At 49.4% G+C, this 19717-nt stretch overlaps 1 protein-coding gene across 1 annotated transcript; it reads right to left on the bottom strand.

Annotated features, from left to right (window-relative positions):
* Nucleotides 1–278: 278 nt before the first annotated feature.
* On the bottom strand, nt 279–1991 carry AVPR2 (arginine vasopressin receptor 2). The gene is made up of 3 exons (XM_057538623.1): nt 1967–1991; nt 760–1644; nt 279–568 (listed from the first exon to the last, which is right to left on the bottom strand). Exons 1-3 carry the CDS (start codon nt 1989–1991, stop codon nt 363–365), a joined length of 1116 nt encoding a protein of 371 aa, XP_057394606.1. The 3' UTR covers nt 279–362.
* Nucleotides 1992–19717: the final 17726 nt, after the last annotated feature.

Raw genomic sequence — 19717 nt, 5'->3', positions numbered from 1 at the left:
TTACCCTGATCCAAGGAGACTCGCCAGGTGGAAAATGAGCTGGAAGTTTTATGACGGGGAGAGTCAGAAGGGAGGGCAGAGGGGGACTAGAGAGGCGGGGAAAGGAAGGCCCCCGGCCCCACCCCTTTCCTTTCTCCTGGGCCCCCCCTCCCCCCGCCGGGACCTCCATCAGCCGGCAGGGCAGGCGCTGGTTGGGGTGGAAGCCATGCGCCAGCCCCGGACCCTGCAGCCCACCGCCGCAGCCGCTCCCCACACTCGGCGCCAAGGAGCTGACTGCCGGACTCCCGCGCGATCGCGGAGCCCGTCCCCAGGCAGGTGGCTGAGCTTCGTGGAGCCTCTGGAAGGAAGGCGCCCCTCGTTTCTCAGGAGGAGGTGTCCCTGGCCAGGAAGGAGCTGGCCGTGGCACAGGACTCCTCGTGGGGCCCCAGGCCAGGCGGGGCACGCGTCCAGGCGCAGCAGAGCAGGCTTCGCAGCTCGGAGGAGACGCTGCGGCTGAAGGAAGCGTAGATCCAGGGGTTGGTGCAGCTGTTGAGGCTGGCCAGCAACATGAGCAGCACGAAGGGGGGCCCTGTGAGGTGCAGGGGTCTGGGCTGGGGGTGAGGGTGCCCAGGGCAGGCCGCGACCCATGTGCCACCCAGCGGCCAGCAGTGCGCATCAGCCCGCGTCCGCTCAGGAGCCCGTGGCTGGGGAGGGGAGGGGCCGAGGTGTGTGTGCAGCCAAGCCTGAGCGGCCCCCACGGCTCGAGCCACGGCCACACACCTTCCCGAGGCGCCTCCGGGTCCCACGCTGCCCACAGCTGCACGAGGAAGAAGGGCGCCCAGCACAGCACGTACACTATCACGATCACCAGCGTCATCCTCACGGTCTTGGCCATGGCCGCCGACACCCGGGCTCCCTCGCTGGGACTGCCCGTCCGGCGCCCTCCGCGGCGCCCCCCGGCCCTCTCTGCCGGCCCCGGCACCAGGCTGGCGTGAATCTCCCGAAAGATGAGCACCTGGCAGGCGGCAATGCCCAGGGCAGGTGCCACGAACACCATCAGGGCGATCCAGGTGACGTAGGCACGGAGGCCCCAGGGCTCGGCAAAGCGGGCCCAGCAGTCGAGGACACCGCTGCCGTCTCCCACGTCGCGCTGGGCGAAGATGAAGAGCTGGGGCAGGCTGAGGAGAAGCGAGAAGGCCCAGGCCACCAGCACCGGCCGGTTCCAGCGAGCTCCGCCTCCATGGCGGTGTGCCAGCATGGGGCGGCAGATGGCGCGGTGGCGGTCCAGCGTCATGGCCAGGATCATGTAGGAGGAGGCATACATGCCCACCATCTGCAGGTACTTGACAGCCCGGCACAGGGCATCGGGCCCACGGAAGCGGTCGGTGGCGTCCCAGGCCAGCTGGGGCAGCACTTGGAACAGAGCCACGGCCAGGTCGGCCAGGCACAAATGGCCAATGAAGACGTGCATGGGCGCCCAGCGGCCCCGCCGGCCCCGCCGCACTAGGGCACCCAGCACCAAGCCGTTGCTCAGGGCCACAGCCACAAAGACTGTGGAGAGCAGGGCCAGCTCCGCCTGGGCTAGCAGCGGGTCCCGGGCGTCCAGCGGCTCCTCCTCGCTGCCGTTGCCGGGCGGCGTAGGTTGGGAGAGGGGCTGGGGCACAGCTGGGCAGGGGTGGGGGGAGAGGCCCGAGTTAGGGAGCGTGCTCTGCGGGGGAACCGAGCCCAGGGAGCTTCCAGCTGGTCAGGCAGAGCCGGTGGCCTGGGCAGCAGAACACAGGTTGTCCCCCCCTAACCGCATGTGGTGGGGAGGGAAGGGCAGCCCCAGCCCAAGTGAACACATAGGGCCATGCGCTCCCCTCCCCGCACTAGCAGCCCGGAGAAGAGGGTGAAGGAGGTCTCTGAAAGGGACCCCCCCGGCCCACCTGGCTCATCCCAGTGGAGGGAAGGGTGGGGGGATGGGTAGGGACAGTGGCTGGAGCCTTACCCGACGTGGTGGACGCCGTGACCATGGTGGGGCGGGCAGGAGTCCTGAGCGCCTGGAGGAGATGGGGTGGCGAGCTCAGCCTCCCACCAGAGGGGCCAGCCCGGCTGCCCAGAGTCTCTGGATAGGGGTCCTTAGAGAGCTGCTGGGGTGGGGGGGGGTGGGGGGGTGGGGGTGGGGGTGTGCACGCGCATGCGTGCGTGTGTGTGTTCCAGTGATCAGGCACTAGGGGTACATTCTTAGCCTAATCAAGGTTGGTGAAGTCTGGCCCCTGAGACAGACATCGACCTTGGAGCCCTGCTACAGTCCTCCCAGGACTAGGCGGGGGAAGCTGGAGAGAGGGACAGTCAGACAGATGGACGAACCAAGCCTATGACCTACCTAGGCAGCCCACAAGAAGCGAGGCAGACAGATAGACCCCCCTGCCCTGACAGAGGCCAAGAGAGGTGGCCATCGGAGGGCTGGGGACATGGTGGGAGGACTGGTATGCCCCCGTGTAGCCCCTTACCTGGCCGGGCTCCCGGGCTCCTGGGCAGCTGGGCGGCAGCGGGCGCAAAGGTGGCCCAGGAGCTCAGATCGGCGCTCCATCGCCTGCCCCGCCCCAACCAGGCCTCTGGGAGTGACCTGCTCAGGAGGGGACTTCCTCCCCCTCCCCCATGAGCCTCCCGCCTCTGGCACGGGGAAGTAGGCTCCTGGCCTCCTCTGCTTCGCTTCCTGGCCGCAGCCATCCCTGGACTCCCATCTCCCTGCCGAGAGGGACCCGAGCCCTCCAGAGCTTGGCCTAGCTGCAGCCGGCTATCCGCTACCACCCCCGCCTGCCCCACCTCCGCAGGGCCCCCTTTATTAACATGTGGGGCTGCGGAGCTCTGGGAGATGACTTAGTTCAGCGTGTCTATTTTATAAGTGGGGAAACTGCGACCAGAGATGGGTGGGCCTGGCTCAGCATCACACAGCTTTCTCGTGGCAAGGCTTGACTCCCCTTTCCCAAGCCAGGCTCCTTCTGCCCCTCTCCGGGCCTGGGCGAGGCTCTCCCGAGGTCCCCACTAGGCAGAAGGAGGGCTTCTCCCCAGCCTGCGAAGGCCCCTCCCGCTCCTCAATTAGGCCGCAGGAGGTGAGGGACAGGAAGAAGGGGGGCGGGGTCAAGCTGGGGCTGAAGGTGCCCCCGAGAGATCCAGCTTCCTCCCCAGACTCTGTGGGAGCCAGGGACACCTCCACGCTTTTCCTCCTCCCACACCTGTCCTAGGAGAAGGGGGCTCAGAGCTTCTGCACTCACGCATATTCCAGCTCCCTCTCTCCCCTCCCCTCACATACACCGCGCGCCGGCAAACACACGCACACGCCCGCACACGCCCACACACGCCCGCGCGCGCTCCTGTGCCCTCCCTCCCTCCTCTCCCCTCCAGCCCATCCTTTTCCCCATCCCAGGCCCTCCCCACCCCCACCCCAGCCCCTGCCACCGGCCCTGGCCTCCCTCAGCCCAGGCCGGCCCAGCTCAACCCAGCCCAAGGCAGTGGCCTGCATGCGGCCCAGAGCCCGGCTCCAGGCTGAGATTGGCCCTTTCTTCCTGTTTGTCCGTCCTCTCTGTTGACCTGTGAGGCTAGGGACCAAAGCAGCCTCTCACAGACCAGGGGCTCAAGTACAGCCCAGGCCAGGCGTCCTCTTCGCGGCCAGAGTCTGGCGGCGCCAGTAGGGGTCATCAGGGCGGGGTCCACCCAGCCCCCCTATGCCCCGCACCCACACAGCGCACACGCACACACACTGCACCACACGCGCCCCACGTCCAGCACCCACACGGCGTGCAGTACACACACACACACACACACACACACACACACTGCTCATAAGCACGCTCCGCACCACACCCCCATGGTACATATGCGTACTTGTAATGCTTTTTGCTGAACGATTTGGAAGTTGGCTGTAGAGTACCAACACCCTGCATCCGAACACGCCAGCCACACCTGCTGAGAACCAGAGCGCCCTCACTCTCTCCCTGTAACCACACGGCCGTCACTAACTCACTAACCCAGGAGCGTAGAAAGGGCTTTTCTGCTGCCATCCAGATCAGCGAAAAGGGTAGGAAGTGGAGTTCCTGGGCACTTCTTTCCTTGTGCCCCCCTCCCCGTGTGCCTCCCGGGGCCCCGGTCCCCAAGACCCTCCCACCCTTGCCGGTGAGATGACACCTCCCTCCTCTGCCCCGGGGAACTGAGGCGCCTGCAGAGGAGCGCATGTCCCCACTTGGCCACTCCCCCGCTGTGGGACCTTGGACAGGCTGTGGCCAGCTCTCTGTGACTCAGCTTCCCCCTCTGTAAAATGGGAATCCAACGATTGAAAGTTGAGCCACACGGGCTTCCCTGGTGGCGCAGTGGTTGAGAATCCGCCTGCCAATGCAGGGGACACGGGTTCGAGCCCTGGTCCGGGAAGATCCCACATGCCGCGGGGCAACTAAGCCCGTGCGTCACAACTACTGAGCCTGCGCTCTAGAGCTCGTGAGCCACAACTACTGAAGCCCGCATGCCTAGAGATCGTGCTCTGCAACAAGAGAAGCCACTGCAATGAGAAGCCTGCACACCACAACGAAGTGTAGCCCCCGCTCGCCACAGCTAGAGTAAGCCCGCGCACAGCAACAAAGACCCAACACAGCCAAAAATAAATAAATAAATTTATAAAAAAAAAAAAGAAAGTTGAGCCACGGCGATAGGATGGGCAGAGACTTAAGCCGGCAGGTGTGGAAGCACCTTTTTTCACTCACTGCATCTCGGGCAGCTCTGGAAGCAGTGCCAGCCTTCTGGGGTGAACGGGCCATCACCTCCCTATGGGGTTCTCTGCCCAGACCCGAACGAGGTCATGCAGGCCTGTATCCTGGCGGAGAGCTGGCGCAGGGCTCGGGGCCATCTCTGCTCCCTTTGCGCCTTATTTCCTGCTGTCGAGTCCAGGGAAAAGTCTGGGGGAAGGCCCTTCCCTGTGGCTTTCTCTCGGCTCCAAGAAGGAACGGGAGGGGTTTGTGTCCACACCAAGGCCTGGATGTAAAGGGAAACAAGTGCTGGGACCTCTGGGAGGAACGAAGAGCCCCTGAGGCCAGCCGGCGTGCCCGGAGAGTCTGGCTACCTGGCTGACAGCCCGACTCAGGAGCCCCTGGTGCACCTGCCTGCGCCGTGCCAGCTGAGAGGCTGGGCCGAGTCCCGCTGCCTGCGGCAAAGAGCTGATCAGACGGAGAGACCCCAGGCCGCCCCAGCCCCAGCCACCAAGGAGGACTTGGCCGTGGAGCAGCCGGTTAGCCTCAGGTGGCCTCAGGCCCCGGGCAGAACTGAACAGACACCCTCCTCCGCCTCCCCCGGCGCAGCCCCCTCTGCCCTGCCCAGTACCATCTCCCTGTAGGGCTGCATTTGCAGAAAGGTTCTGTGGGTGGCCGAGGAGTGGGCCCCGAGCTCCCCCAGCCCAGTGTCTGAGCAGAGGGGGTGGGGGCACTGACCATCCCAGGTGCCAGGCTCCAGGGCAGCGGATCAGAACTGTGGGACCTGGGTCTGTCTGTCTTGCTCTGTCACTGGCTCTCAGGAACCAGGACCATTTGCTCAACAAGTGCAGCGGCCCTACCCCCCAGGGGTGCGTGTCTGGGGGGTGGAGGGGGAAGGCACAGGCCTTGGAGGGGACACTTGAAGGCTATTTCAGGGATGAAAGAGAAAGAGGAGCCAGCCAGGGACACGAAGCAAGAGTGACGAAAAAGCCAGGAGAAAACCAGGAGAGCAGAGGTTCCCGAGGTTGGGAGGGGAGACAGGTGCCCTACAGGAAGGAAGGACGCGAGCAAAGCCGCTGGAAGGCCATGCCTGGTGTCAACTGGAAAAAAATGCACACCTGAGGGACTTCCCCAGTGGTCCAGTGGTTAAGAATCCGCCTTCCAATGCAGGGGACACGGGTTCAAGCCCTGGTCCGGGAAGATCCCACATGCCGTGGAGCAACTAAGCCCGTGCGCCACAACTACTGAGCCTGTGCTCTGGAGCCTGTGTGCCGCAACAAAGATCCCACGTGCCACAACTAAGACCCAATGCAGCCAAATAAATAAATAAAATAAATATAAAAAAAGAAAAAGAAAAAAAAATGCACTCCCGAAAAGTTGAGGATTATGTATTATTCGGTGGACTTTCTGAGGATTCCAGTCCGGGGGACAACCTCTCAGAGAGCTCTGAGGAACAGCTCCAAAGAGGTAAGGGGGGAGCCAGGGTAGTGAGAACATCAGAAGATTACTGTCAGTTAAAGAAAACTAGACATTTCAAGTGACTGAATCCAGCGCTTTTCTAGGTGTGGGAAGAGGCAAGAGTCTGACGCTCACCGAGATCATTCCTCTGATCCGGGCCTCAGCTCTCTGGGGCCTCAGCATCCTGTTTTCTCCATCCTGAATCCCCTCAGAGTGCACAACATGGGGCTTACCGACGTGGCAGGCAACTTTCCTTGCACACAAGGATGGAGACGTGCCCTAACCGGGCATCCCACCTGTGGGGTGGGCTTTGCAGACGGTGGCAGAGGGAGGGCTGAGTGAGCTCACAGCGAGTGAAATGAAATGGCAGGGAAGGGCAGGGCGAGGAGGCGAGGCCTGGGAGGTGAGAGATCACTGGCGTAGAGGATGCCTCCACGGGGGCAAGGAGGCATTGAATCAATACACGCGTGTGTGCCTTCATGCGAGCGTGTACTGGGAGTCAAGTGGACCAAAGACGACAGAAAGACAGCATGGCGACTCACCTGAGGTCTGAATTAAAGTGAACAGTAATTTCAAAAATGGGACAAGGCCTGTTTGCATGCTGGGGGAGGCACGAGAGTGGTACTTGATGGATTAGGAGCCCTGCAGGCTGTGACTTCTCTCCTTGTCCTGAATGACTTTTTAAAAAATTAATTAATTAATTAATTTTTGGCTGCACTGGGTCTTTGTTGCTGCACGCAGGCTTTCTCTAGTTGCGGCGAGCAGGGGCTACTCTTCGTTGCAGTGCGCGGGCTTCTCATCGCGGTGGCTTCTCTTGTTGCGGAGCACGGGCTCTAGGCATGCAGGCTTCAGTAGTTGTGGTTCGCAGGCTTAGTTGCTCCGCGGCATGTGGGATCTTCCGGGACCAGGGCTCGAACCCGGGTCCCCTGCACTGGCAGGCGGATTCTCAACCACTGCGCCACCAGGGAAGTCCCCTGAATGACTTTCGTTTTTGTTTATTTATTTATTTATTTAGGCCACGCCTCAGTTTGCAGGATCTTAGTTCCCCAACCAGTGATCGAACCCACGCCCTTGGCAGTGAAAGCGCCGAGTTCTAACCACTGGACCACCAGGGAATTCCCCAGGAATGACTTTGTAAAATGTGTTTTATTGAGGGATGAGTAGCGTACAGTAAAATTCACAACTTGTTTCATGAGATTTGACACACACAGTAGTGTAAGCACCACCATAATCATGATATAGAACGTTTGCATCACTCCAGAAAGTTCCCTCATGGCCCTTTGCAATCTCCCCCCACCTGGAGCCTGACAACCATGATTTTCCTTTCGCTATAGATTTCTCTTCCCTCAAATTTTATATAAATAGCATTGTAGAGTGTGCAGTATTTCGTACCTGGCTTGTTTCACTCAGCAGGATGACTTTGAGTTCATCTCTTTGGTTGTTTGTATCAGGACTTTGTTCCTTTTTCTTGCTAAGCAGCATTCCGTTGTCTGGATGGCCCACAGACAGTTTATTCCATTACCAGCCGATGGACACGTGGGTTGTTTCCAGTTTGGGGCTCTCATGAATAAGGCGACTCCGAACCCTTGAGTGCAAGCTTTTGTGTGCTTTAACTTCTCTAGTGGGCATCCTATGATAAATATGTTTCAGGTGATAAGAAACCGGCAGGTTGTTTTCCACACTCCTCGGATTGCTTTGCCTTCCCAGCAGCACAGCTCCATTTGCTCTGCATCTTCTCCGGCACTTGCTATGATCAGTCTGTCTTTTTTTTTTTTTTATAATACATTTTACTATTTTTTAAACAAATTTAAAACGAAACAAGAAGGAAGAAAGAGATGGAGGGGGGAAGGAAAATAGAAAAGAGAGAGAAAACAAGCTAGTAACAAAACCAGTCTCATATGAGAATCAATAGTTTGCTTTCTGTACAAGTACAAAGAACACATTAAAATGAATCCAGAAAATACCATTCAGTTTCCTTGTATCACAAGATTTACCGTATTGCAGGCTTCTGATTAAATAACTCCTAAGGAAATGAACTATAAAGTACTCTTAGAAATGAAAGACAAACAGCTCAGATCTTATTGTCTTATTTGTAAAGAAGTATTTATATTTTAAAAAATTAAAAAATGCATTTTACCCAGAAGATACTAATGGTCACAAAAGAAAAAGACTTACTCTTTCCAGATCATTGAAACTACAAATATTTAACTAGGTTTCTCATTTGACATTTATTTGTACATGGTACTTTGACCTTTTGAAATTTTGATTTTTTTTCTTCTTTTTTTTCTTATCTGTCATTTTTTTTTAAGCCCCTTTCATTTTAACCTTTTTAGTGGTATTTTATTTGGGTTTTATTTTGCATTTTCTTTTGACTGATGATATACTTATTTGCCAGTTGTCTATATTCTTCGGTGAAGTATCTAGTCCAATCTTGGGCAATTTTTTAAAGTTTTCTCAATTATTGAGTTGTAAGAGTTTTTTTCTTTTTTTCATTTTGATTATATTTTAGATACACGTCCTCAAACAGAATGGTTTTGCAAATATTTTCTCCCACCCTGTGGCAAATGTTTTAAGTTTTGACAAAGTCTAATTTTATCCATTTTTTTCTCTCATGGTTTTGTGTTTTTTTGTGCCCTATCTAAAAAGTCTTTGCCTAATGCACTGTCACAAAGATATTCTCCTATGATTTCTTCTAGAAGGTTTATATTTCTAGCTCTTACATTTAGGTCTGTGATTCATTTCGAGTTAAATCTTGTGCATAGTATGAGGTAAAAGTCTGGGTTCCTTCTTTTGTGTGTGGATACCAGTTGTTCCAGAACCATTGGTTGAGAAGACTGTCCTTTTCACCTTGAATTACCTTGCACCTTTCCTGAAAATTGATCATATGTGTGTGGGTCTATTTCTGGACTCTCAATTTTGTTCCTTTGATCTCTATGCCTGTCCTTATACCTTATACCAAGGCTACACTGTCTTGCTTACTCTAGAGTTATGGTAAGTTTTTTTTTTTTGGCTGCACCTCGCGGCTTGTGGGATCTTAGTTCCCCGACCAGGGATCAAACACAGGCCCCCTGCAGTGAAAGCGTGGAGTCCTAGCCACTGGGCCGCCAGGAAATTCCCTATAGTAAGTCTTGAAATCAGATAGCATAAATCCTTCAACTTTGTTCTTTCTCAAAATCATTTTGGCTAGTCTAGGTAATTTGCATTTCCACATAAATTTTAAAATCAGCTTGTCTGTTTCTACAAAAAAAAAAAAAAAGCCTGCCAGGATTTTAATTGCTATTACATTGAATCTGTAGATAAATATGGGGAGAATTGCCATCGTAACAATAATGAGTCTTTCAACACATGACTGTGGTATTTCTTTCCATTTATTTAAGTTTCTTTAATTTCTCTCAGCAATATTTTGTCATTTTTGGTATACAGGTTTTGCACATATGTTACTAAGTTATCCCTAAGTATTGATATTTTTGATGCTATTGTAAATGGTACTTTTTAAATATTTATTTATTTATTTGTTTGTTTTTATTTTTTTATTTTTGGCTGCGTCAGGTTGCATGCAGGATCTTTCGTTGTGGTGCACGGGCTTCTCTCTAGTTGTGGTGTACCGGTTTTCTTTCTCTAGTTGTGGTGCACGGGCTCCAGGGTGCATGGGCTCTGTACTTTGCGGCATGTGGGCTCTCTAGTTGAGGCGCGCAGGCTCAGTAATTGTGGTGTGCGGGCTTAGTTGCCCCGAGGCATGCGGGATCTTAATTCTGCGACCAGGGATGGAACCCGCGTCCCCTGCATTGGAAGGCGGATTCTTTACCACTGGACCACCGGGGAAGTCCTGTAAATGGTACTTTTAAATGTCAATTTCTGATTGTTGCTAGTATATAGAAATACTATTGATTTTTGCATATTGACTGTTTATCCTGCAACCTTGCTAAACACTTATTAGTTCTACTGGTTTTTGCAGATTTCTTAGAATTTTTTCTTACATAGACAATCATGTCATTTCTGAATCAAGACATTTACCTTTTTCTTTCTAATCTATATGCCTTTTATTCCTTTTTCTTGCCTTACCGCACTTGCTAGGACCTCCAGTGCAATGATGAGTGAAAGTGATGAAAGCAGACGGCCTTGCCGTGTTCCTGATCATAAGGGAAAAGCAGTCAGTCTGTCACCATTAAATATGATAGTAACTGTGGGCTTTTCATAGACGCCCTTTATGAAGCTGAGGCAGTTTTCCTCTATTCCCTGTCTACTGAGAGCTTTTATCACGAGTGGGTGTTCAATTTTATCAAATGTTTTTCTGCATCTATGGAGATGATCACGTGATTTTCTTTTTTTGTTGTTGCTCTGTTAATATGGTTAATTACACTGATTTTCAACTGTCAAATCAAACTGAAACCTTATTTGGTCATGATGTGCTATCTTTTTATATATTGCTAGATTTGATTTGCTATTTTATTTTTTTTTAATTTGGCCGTGCCGCACAGCTTGTGGGATCTTAGTTCCCTGACCAGGGATTGAACCCAGCCCTCAGCAGTAAAAGCACAGAGTCCTAACCACTGGACCACCAGTGAATTCCCTGATTTGCTAAAATTTTGGTTAGTACTTTTACTTCATGTGTATTCATGAGCGATACTGGTCTGTAGTTTCCTCTTCATGTAATGTCTTTGGTTTTGGTATAGGGATAATTCTTACCTTACAAAATGAGTTGGGAAGTGTTCCCTCCTCTTCTATTTTCTGGAAGAGTTTGTGTAGAATTGGTGTTATTTCTTCCATAACGTTTGGTAGAATTCACCAGTGAAGCTATGTAAGCCTGGAGTTTTCTTTGTGAGAATGTTTTTAGCTACAAACTCAACTCCTTTTATAACTATAGGGTTTATTCAGGTTATTTATTTCTTCCTGAATGAACTTTGATAGTATGTATCTTTCACAGAATTCGTCCATTTCACCTGTATTGCCATATGTTTTTCACAATATTCCCTTAATACCCTTTTATTTTTTAAAATTAATTAATTAATTAATTAATTTTTGGCTGCGTTGGGTCTTTGTTGCTGCGCACGGGCTTTCTCTAGTTGCGGCGAGCGGGGGCTACTCTTCGTTGCAGTGCTTGGGCTTCTCATTGCGGTGGCTTCTGTTGTTGTGGAGCATGGGCTCTAGGTGTGCGGGCTTCAGTAGTTGTGGCATGTGGGCTCAGTAGTTGTGGCTCACAGGCTCTAGAGCACAGGCTCAGTAGTTGTAGCACACGGGCTTAGCTGCTCCGTGGCATGTGGGATCTTCCCAGACCAGGGCTTGAACCCGTGTCCCTTGCATTAGCAGGCGGATTCTTAACCACTGCGCCACCAGGGAAGCCCCCTTACATCCTTTTAATGTTTGTAAGATCTGTATTGATTGCCCCTCTTTCATTTTTGACATTGGTAATTTGTATCTTCTCTCCATTTTTTCTGCTCAGACAGGCTAGAGGTTTATCAATTTCATTAATCTAGTCGCCAGATGGGATGCTGCCCAATTCATGAATCGCCTAATAAAGCCAATTATATCCTCAAATTCACTTGCTTGAATTTTGTTTTTTAACAGTACACAGATCAATGAAACAAAATTAGAAACCTAGAAACATATATATGTGAAATGTTATATATGATTTTATTTATTTATTTATTTATTTATTTATTTATGGCTGTGTTGGGTCTTTTGTTTCTGTGCTAGGGCTTTCTCTAGTTGTGGCAAGCGGAGGCCGCTCTTCATCGAGGTGCGCGGGCCTCTCACTATTGCGGCCTCTCTTGTTGTGGAGCACAGGCTCCAGACGCACAAGCTCAGTAGTTGTGGCGCACGGGCTTCGTTGCTCCGCGGCATGTGGGATCTTCCCAGACCAGGGCTCGAACCCGTGTCCCCTGCATTGGCAGGCAGATTCTCAACCACTGCGCCACCAGGGAAGCCCCTATATATGATTTATATATATAAATTTATTATAAAGATGGTATTATAAATCAGTTGGGAAAAGATGGATTATTCAATAAAAGGTATTGGGGAAACTGGAAAGACATCTGGAAAAAAAATAAAATTGGATCACTACTACCTCACACTTTATAGCAAAAGAAATTCCAGAGGGAGAAAAGGTTGGAATGTGAGGAGTGAAAGAACAAAGCTGCTAGAAGAAAACACAGGAGAATTTCTCTATTTTGCTGGCGACAAGCCATCTTCAGTATAGTAAAACAAACACGCAGATAGATAAAACAGGAAACTATAAAAGGAAAAACAAATAAATTCCAGGTTTCTTCCCCAGCTTTATTGACCTATGATCAGAAATTGAAACTGTATATATTTAGGGTATATGATGTGATATTTTGATATACATATTCATCACCCCATCTAGTTACCTTTTTTTTTTTTTTTTTGGTGGTGGTGGTGGTGGTGAGAACCTTGAGATCTACTCTCTTAGCTGAGTTCAAATATACATTATTATTAACTCTAGTCATCATGCTATATATTAGGTCTCCAGAACTTATTGATCTTATAACTGAAAATTTGTACCCTTTGACCAACATCTTCCCATTTCCCCTGGCCCGCAGCCTTTAGTAATCACCATTCTATTCTCTGTTACTATGTGTTCCACTTTTTTGGATTCTACCTATCAGTGAGATCATGTGGTATTTGTCTTTCTGTGTCTGTATTATTTCACTTAAATTCATTAAATTCAACTATTTTTTGTTGTATTTGTTAAAATTTATTTTATTTATTTATTTTTGGCTGTGTTGGGTCTTCGTTGCTGCGTGCGGGCTTTCTCTAGTTGCAGTGAGCGGGGGCTACTCTTCGTTGCGGTGAGCGGGCTTCTCATTGCGGTGGATTCTCTTGTTGCAGAGCACGGGCTCTAGGAGCGCGGGCTTCAGTAGTTGTCGCTCACTGGCTCTAGAGCGCAGGCTCAGTAGTTGTGGCGCACGGGCTTAGCTGCTCCGCGGCATGTGGGATCTTCCCGGACCAGGGCTCAAACCTGTGTCCCCTGCATTGGCAGGCGGATTCCACTGCACCACCAGGGAAGCCCCTAAATTCAACTATTAAAAAATTCTTTTAATTCCTGTACAGAAAAAAAAAGTCTAAGACAAATAACAAACTGCAAAACAAAACAAAACAAAACAAAACTGATTTGGGACCTTTCTCCTTTTCTTATATAAGTAGTTAATGTTATACATTTTCCTTGAGTCACTTGTTTAGTTGAATCCCCAATTTATGATATTTTATGTCTTTAGTTTTATTCAATTAAAAATATTTTCTAATTCAACTTGTGATTTCTCTTTTGATCCATGTGTCACTTAGAAGCATGTATTTTTTCATTTCCAAGTAGTCAAATTTCCTAGATGTTGTTTCGTTATTGATTTCTAATTCAACTACATTGTGATCAGAAATCCTGCTTTGTATGATTTCTGTCCTTTGTAATTTATTGAGGCTTGTTCTATTGTCCAGCATGTTGTCTATGTTGGTGAATGTTACATCTGCACTTGAGAAGAATGTGTATTCTCTTGTTGGTTGTAGTAGTCTATAAATTAGGTCACTTTGGTTGATAGTGTTGTTCAAATCTTCCATATCTTAATGATTTTTTTTTCCTATTTATTTTGTCAATTACTGAGAAAGGAATGGGAAAGTCTCCAACTATGTTTGTAGATTTGTGTATTTCTACAACCCTTTGGCACTGTCAATTTTTCTTTCATGATTTGGGAGCTTCGTTATTGGGTGCTTACATATTTAAAATGATTATATCTTCTTGATTATTTGTCCTTTTTCCATTATGAAATATTCCTCTTTACCTCAGGTAATATTCTTTGTCTTGAATTCTACTCTATCTAGCATTAATGTAGCTATACCAGCTTTTTTATGTTCAGTGTTGGCATGGTGTATTTTTTTCCGTCCTTTTACTTTCAGCTTTTCTGTGTCTTTATGCTTGTAAATAACATATAGCTATTTTATCTAGCCTGACTGTCTCTGCCTTTTAACTGGTGTGTGTGGCAGATTGTGTTTTTCAAAGGTAGCCCCAACAATATCTCCCGTCCCACATGCTCTTCTGGAACCTTGCCATTTTCCCATCAAGAGGTGGGATTTAACTCTCCCTCTATAATCTGGGCAGGCTTGTGACTTGCTTGTAATCAACATGATATGGTAAAAGTGATGCCACTTGATTTCTGAGGCTAGATCAGGAAAGGCAATGCAGCTCCTGCCTCGTTAGCAAGGGTACTCACTCTTCCAGCCTTTAGCTACCACCTGACCAGTCCAACTGCCCTGAGGCTGCCATGGTATGAAGAGGCCCAAACTAGCCCTTACAGAGAGACCACATGAAAAGGCTCTGAGACGACATGAAGATGGAGAGATGCCCGACCAGCTCTAAGCTGCTCCAGCTCCAGCCACTGTCTGATGACAACCGCATAAAAGCCCTTCAGCCAGAGCTGCCCAGTTGAGTCCTTCCCAAATCCTTTTTTTTTATAAAAACTGTGGAATCACTGGATCATATGGTCATTCTATGTTTAGCTCTTTGAAGAATGCCTTTCCCATATACTTGACTCACAGAAACCATGAGCAATAAGAAAATGATTGTAACTACTTAAAAACACTAAATTTTGGAGCAATTTGTTATGCAGCAACAGTAACAGGAATGGAGTTTTAGTCCATTGATACTTACTAAAATTATTGATAATTTTGGGTCTAAATATATCATCTCAATGTTTAATTTCTATTTGTTCCATCCATTTTCCTTCTTTTTCTCCTTTTCTGCCTTTTTGGGGGGGGACAAATTGGATCTTTTCAGTATTTCATCTTCTTTATTGACTTTTTGGTTACAAATCTTTTTGTGTTATTTTAAAAATTGTTGCTCTAGAGATTACCGTTTGTTTCTTTGGCTTAGCACATTCTACCTTCAGAAAAAAATTCCACTACTTTATAAACAATGTAAGAATGTTACAACAGTATTCCGATTGCTACAGTTCCAACTTTGTGTTCTGGTTGTCATATAATTATTTTTACACACAATATACAAAAAGATAACTCCACATTCCATTGTTATTATTTTTACTTTAAAGAGTAAATAGTCATATATTTATTCTTTCTGGTGTTTTTCATTCCTTTCTTCAGTCTGCTATAATTGATCTTCTGTCTAAATAATTTATTTTAGCATTTCTCTCATTGCAAGTCTGCTGGAGATGAATTATTCATTCTCATCTGGGGATGCAACTTTATTTTGTCTTAATTTTTGTTGGATATTTTCACTGGATATAGAATTCCAGATTGAAATTTTTTCTTTTCCTTTCAGCATTTGAAGGTGTTGTTTCATTATCTTCTGGACTCTATTGGTTTTAGATTGGGAGTCTGCTGTCACTCTTATTGTTCCCCTGGATGTAGCATGTCTTTTTTTCTCTGACTGCTTTCAAGGTTTTTTTAAAAAAACTGTTTTTCAGCAGTTTGACAATGAAGTGCCTAGGGGATGCTGGAATTATGATAAATATGTTATTATTTTAAAGTCTCTGATAATTCTGACATCTGGGCCATCTATGAGTCTGGTTTTATTGATACTTTTCTTTTGATGATGGGTCATATTTCCTTGCTTTCCCACATGTATCTTTTTTTTTTTATTGAATGCCAGACATTGATTGTAATAGAACAGTAGGGAATATAATAAATAACATTTATGCCCCACAAAGGACATGCCTCTTCTTCTGTTAGGCTACTTGTGTGTGTGTGTTGTGTGTCTAAGGCCCCTAGGGATTCAAACTGTCACATCATCCCATACTCGACATGTAAAAATTTTATTAAAAGTTCCTCCTTCTGCCAAGGATAAAAGCAGCAATGGGTCTTTTTCCTGGGAAGGACTTGCCATTTTTCAGACTTTGGCCCACTTTTGTTGTTGTTGTTGCAACTTCAGCTCCCTGATAGGCTTCAAAGAAAAAGAACCTATGATTTTGTAGGGATGTTGTCTTGCAACTTTCTGTGTCCTAGGCAGAAGCAAAATAGCCAGCTACTGACTTTTGAATCTCTGCTACTGCAGAAGTTCTTGTTTGTTCTCTGAATGTTCTTTTTTATGGCACCCGTTCTTCTCTCATGGATATTCATCCTATTATCTCCTAATTAAGGAGTTCTTTTGTTTGTTTGTTTGTTTGTTTATAAATTTAATTATTTATTTATTTTTTGGCTGCGTTGGGTCTTTGTTGCTGCGCGCGGGCTTTCTCTAGTTGCGGTGAGCGGGGGCTACTCTTCATTGCGGCGCGCGGGCTTCTCATTACGGTGGCTTCTGTTGTTGTGGAGCACGGGCTCTAGGCACAAGGGCTTCAGTAGTTGTGGCTCACGGGCTCTAGAGCGCAGGCTCAGTAGCTGTGGCACACAGGCTTAGTCGCTCCTTAGCATGTGAGATCTTCCTGGACCAGGGCTCAAACCTGTGTCCCCTGCATTGGCAGGTGGATTCTTAACTACTGCGCCAACAGGGAAGCCCCCCAATTCCTTTTTTTTAAAGTACTTTTTATTGGAGTATAGCTGATTTACAATGTTGTGTTAGTTTCTGCTGTACAGCAAAGTGAATCAGTTATACATATACATATATCCACTCTTTTAATTTCTAGCCCCATATAGGTTATTACAGAGTATTGAGCAGAGTTCCCTGTGCTATAGAGTAGGTTCTTGTTGTTTATCTATCTTATATACGGTAGTGTGTCAGTCCCACCTTCTTTTAATGTGCCTTCGTCCTTACTGTCCAGGTGGGGCGGTTCCCAGACTGTGTGCAGCCGGGCTGTGGAAAGCAGATTGGGCTTTCTCAGTTAGGTGCACCCACATGAGATTTGGAAAGCTGAAGGAAAGGGTGTCTGTCTTTCTGCTGTGCGGAATTGTTTTGCTGCTGGATGTCAAGGCCAGGAGGTGTGGGGCTTTGGCAGCAGAGGCCCTGTGCCTGGCCTATGTTTCTTGTGGCAACAATCCCCAGGTCATGACCATGGTGACGTGTTCTTGAACTCAGCAGGTAGACCATGGCTGCCTGTGCCCCCACCTTGCTGCTGGGGGCAGAGGCAGCAGCCCCTCTGGGGAGCGAGTGCTGTGGTGGTGTCCTGGGAAGCCCGCCCAGAGCATTCTCCGCAGCCCCTCCAAAGGCTGTGCTCACTTCCAGCTCCCCGCACAAGATCTCTTTTTGTGTAAGACGGTTGGACTGCTTCCTGCCCCTAACCTTCACTGATAGAAAGTGGGAGTGGAGGGAGAGAAGTTTGGAAAGCAGGGCAAGTAGAAAGGACTTAATAAGTGGACAAAGATAAATCCAAACATACAGCAACCACCACCAGTGTAATCAACTAAACCCTACAGGTAAAGGACAAAACAGGGAGACAAATTCACCATACGATGCAGTGATCCCACTCCTCAATGGTTGCCTTACAGAAACGAAAGCACACTCAACCAAAAACCTGTATGTTAATGTTTAGAGCAGCTCTGTTCATCGTTCCCCGAAGCTGGAAACAACCCAGATGTACTTCAACGGGTGCACAGCTAAACAAACTATGCTATATCCAAACAATGCCATACTACTCAGTAATCAAAAGGAACAAACTGCTGACACATACACACACACAGCAACATGGGGGAAGAGTCCACACTGGACGATTCCATTTGCAATACAGTCCAACAAAGACAGAAAGCAGAGCAGGGGGCTCCAGGGGTCAGGGGCTGGGCTGGAGGGAGTGGCTGACTGCAAAGGGACATGAGGGAATTTGGGGAGGTGATGGAAATGTTTTCAATCTTGATTTTGGTGGTGGTTACACGACATTTATCAAAACTCATTGAACTGTACACCTCAAAAGGGCGAATTTTACTGTCTGTAAATCATACTTCCGTAAAGCTGATTTTTTTTTTTAAAAAAAAGACAAGGATTGCTAGACTGGATCAAACTAAACCAAAACCCAACTATATGCTGTTTCAAGAGACACGAAGACACAGAAAGACAGGAAGGAGAAGAATAAAGACACGTCATGCTCAGGAGCCCATCCTGCTAGCCCACTGGCGCTTTCTTCCCCCAACACTGGCTTCTGTGATTCCCGCCCCCTCATCACATGGCCCTTCATCTTGGGGGCGTTCTGGCAAGACTCTGGGGGGCTGCCCTCTCCAGCTGACTGTGCCCAAGAGGGGTGAGTCACGGGGGGCTGTGAGGAGCACTTGCCCTCGAAGCGGGTGTGGCTGGGCAAGACCCCGCTGTCTGTCTGTTCGGTGCCTCCCAACCTCCTGGCAAGCATGCAGCAGTGGAGGGATGGCTTCCCTCTTATTCGAGGCCAACCCCTCCTGCTTCCCCTGGGACTTGCTCTGCCCGCAGTCCTCCCTTGTTCCTGCTGGTGCTCCCGCTGGTCCCTCCATTTCTGCACACGGCAGCCACATAGAAGAAAGTTCAAATCCCAGCTCTGCCGTTTACCTTCTGGGAGATCTTGGGTAAGTCACTTGACCGGTCCGAACCTCAGTTTCCTCATCTGTGAAATGGGGGCAATACTGGTGCCTACTTAGAGTGATGGGCTGAGTAGCAGGTGGGTGAATGCCTGCGGAGTGCTCAGCACAGAGCCTCCCGGCTGCGTGATTGCTCCTCTGCCTCTCGGGCTCTTTGCTTGGAGAGGTGGGTAACAGAACCTTCCTCACAGGGTTACCTGTGGATGCAGTGAGCTAATGAGACAAAGACACTCTTCCCAGTCTTGCTCCCTGGGCACATTCCTTGAGCTCTTTGGGCTTCGGTTTCCTCATCTGTGATGTGGACTAATGGTTGACCTCCCTGGTTGGTGTGCAAAATAATTGTGCCAATACATGACATGTGCTTATAACTGGCAGGCCCGGGGCAATGCTCAATAAATGGGATTTAGTGGAATAATAGTAATGAATATAGTATAACAAATGGAGACTGAACCCATCACTATGCACTTAGTAGGAGCATAGGAAATGGCTCTATCCCCTTCTTACTTCACTCTAGTCATTCTCACCCCAGGGATCAGCATGGAACCCTACGCTCCTTAAAGGACTTGTGAAAGTTGGGGCTGGAGGTAGAGGTTGGGAACTTGGCGGGGAGGGTGGTGAGTGGAGGCGGTTGGAGAGCAGAGAGACCAGGCCTATCGGAGGTCAGATCAGAGCAGGCAGGAAGTGAACCGCAGCTCAGTGCCTCATGGAAAATACCCCCTCTTGGGCGCCCAGGCCTGCCCTCTGGCCCAGCTTCCTCCGCGCCCAGCGCCCCGCCCACCAGCCTAAACCCCACCTCCCCAGCCCCAGCCTCCTCACTGCTCCTGAAAGGGCTGCAACCGTGGCACAAGGGCCCAGCCAGCACTCCTACCCTGGGTCTGCTGGAACCAAAGGGTGGGCCACTGGCAGCTCTGGGGAACACCCTGCCCCCAGCTCCCTGGTCCCCCCCAACTCCAGCCCGCACTTTCACTCAAGACTCTAGTCTTGTCCACGCCCCTTCTAAAGACACCTAGAAACCTGGCGTCCAGACCTTCCCCGAGGGCAAGTGGGGCCACTCCAGGCCTCCCCTTCCAGGAGAAACTGAAGCTGGCGGGGAGATGGTCGGATGGGAGGGGGACTCCAGGCTCCTTCCCACG

Source organism: Balaenoptera acutorostrata, chromosome X, assembly GCF_949987535.1.
Source record: "Balaenoptera acutorostrata chromosome X, mBalAcu1.1, whole genome shotgun sequence".
Classification (NCBI taxonomy): Eukaryota; Metazoa; Chordata; class Mammalia; order Artiodactyla; family Balaenopteridae; genus Balaenoptera; species Balaenoptera acutorostrata.
The sequence above is the reverse complement of the archived record's forward strand: the minus strand, read 5'-3'. Positions and strand labels throughout refer to the sequence as shown.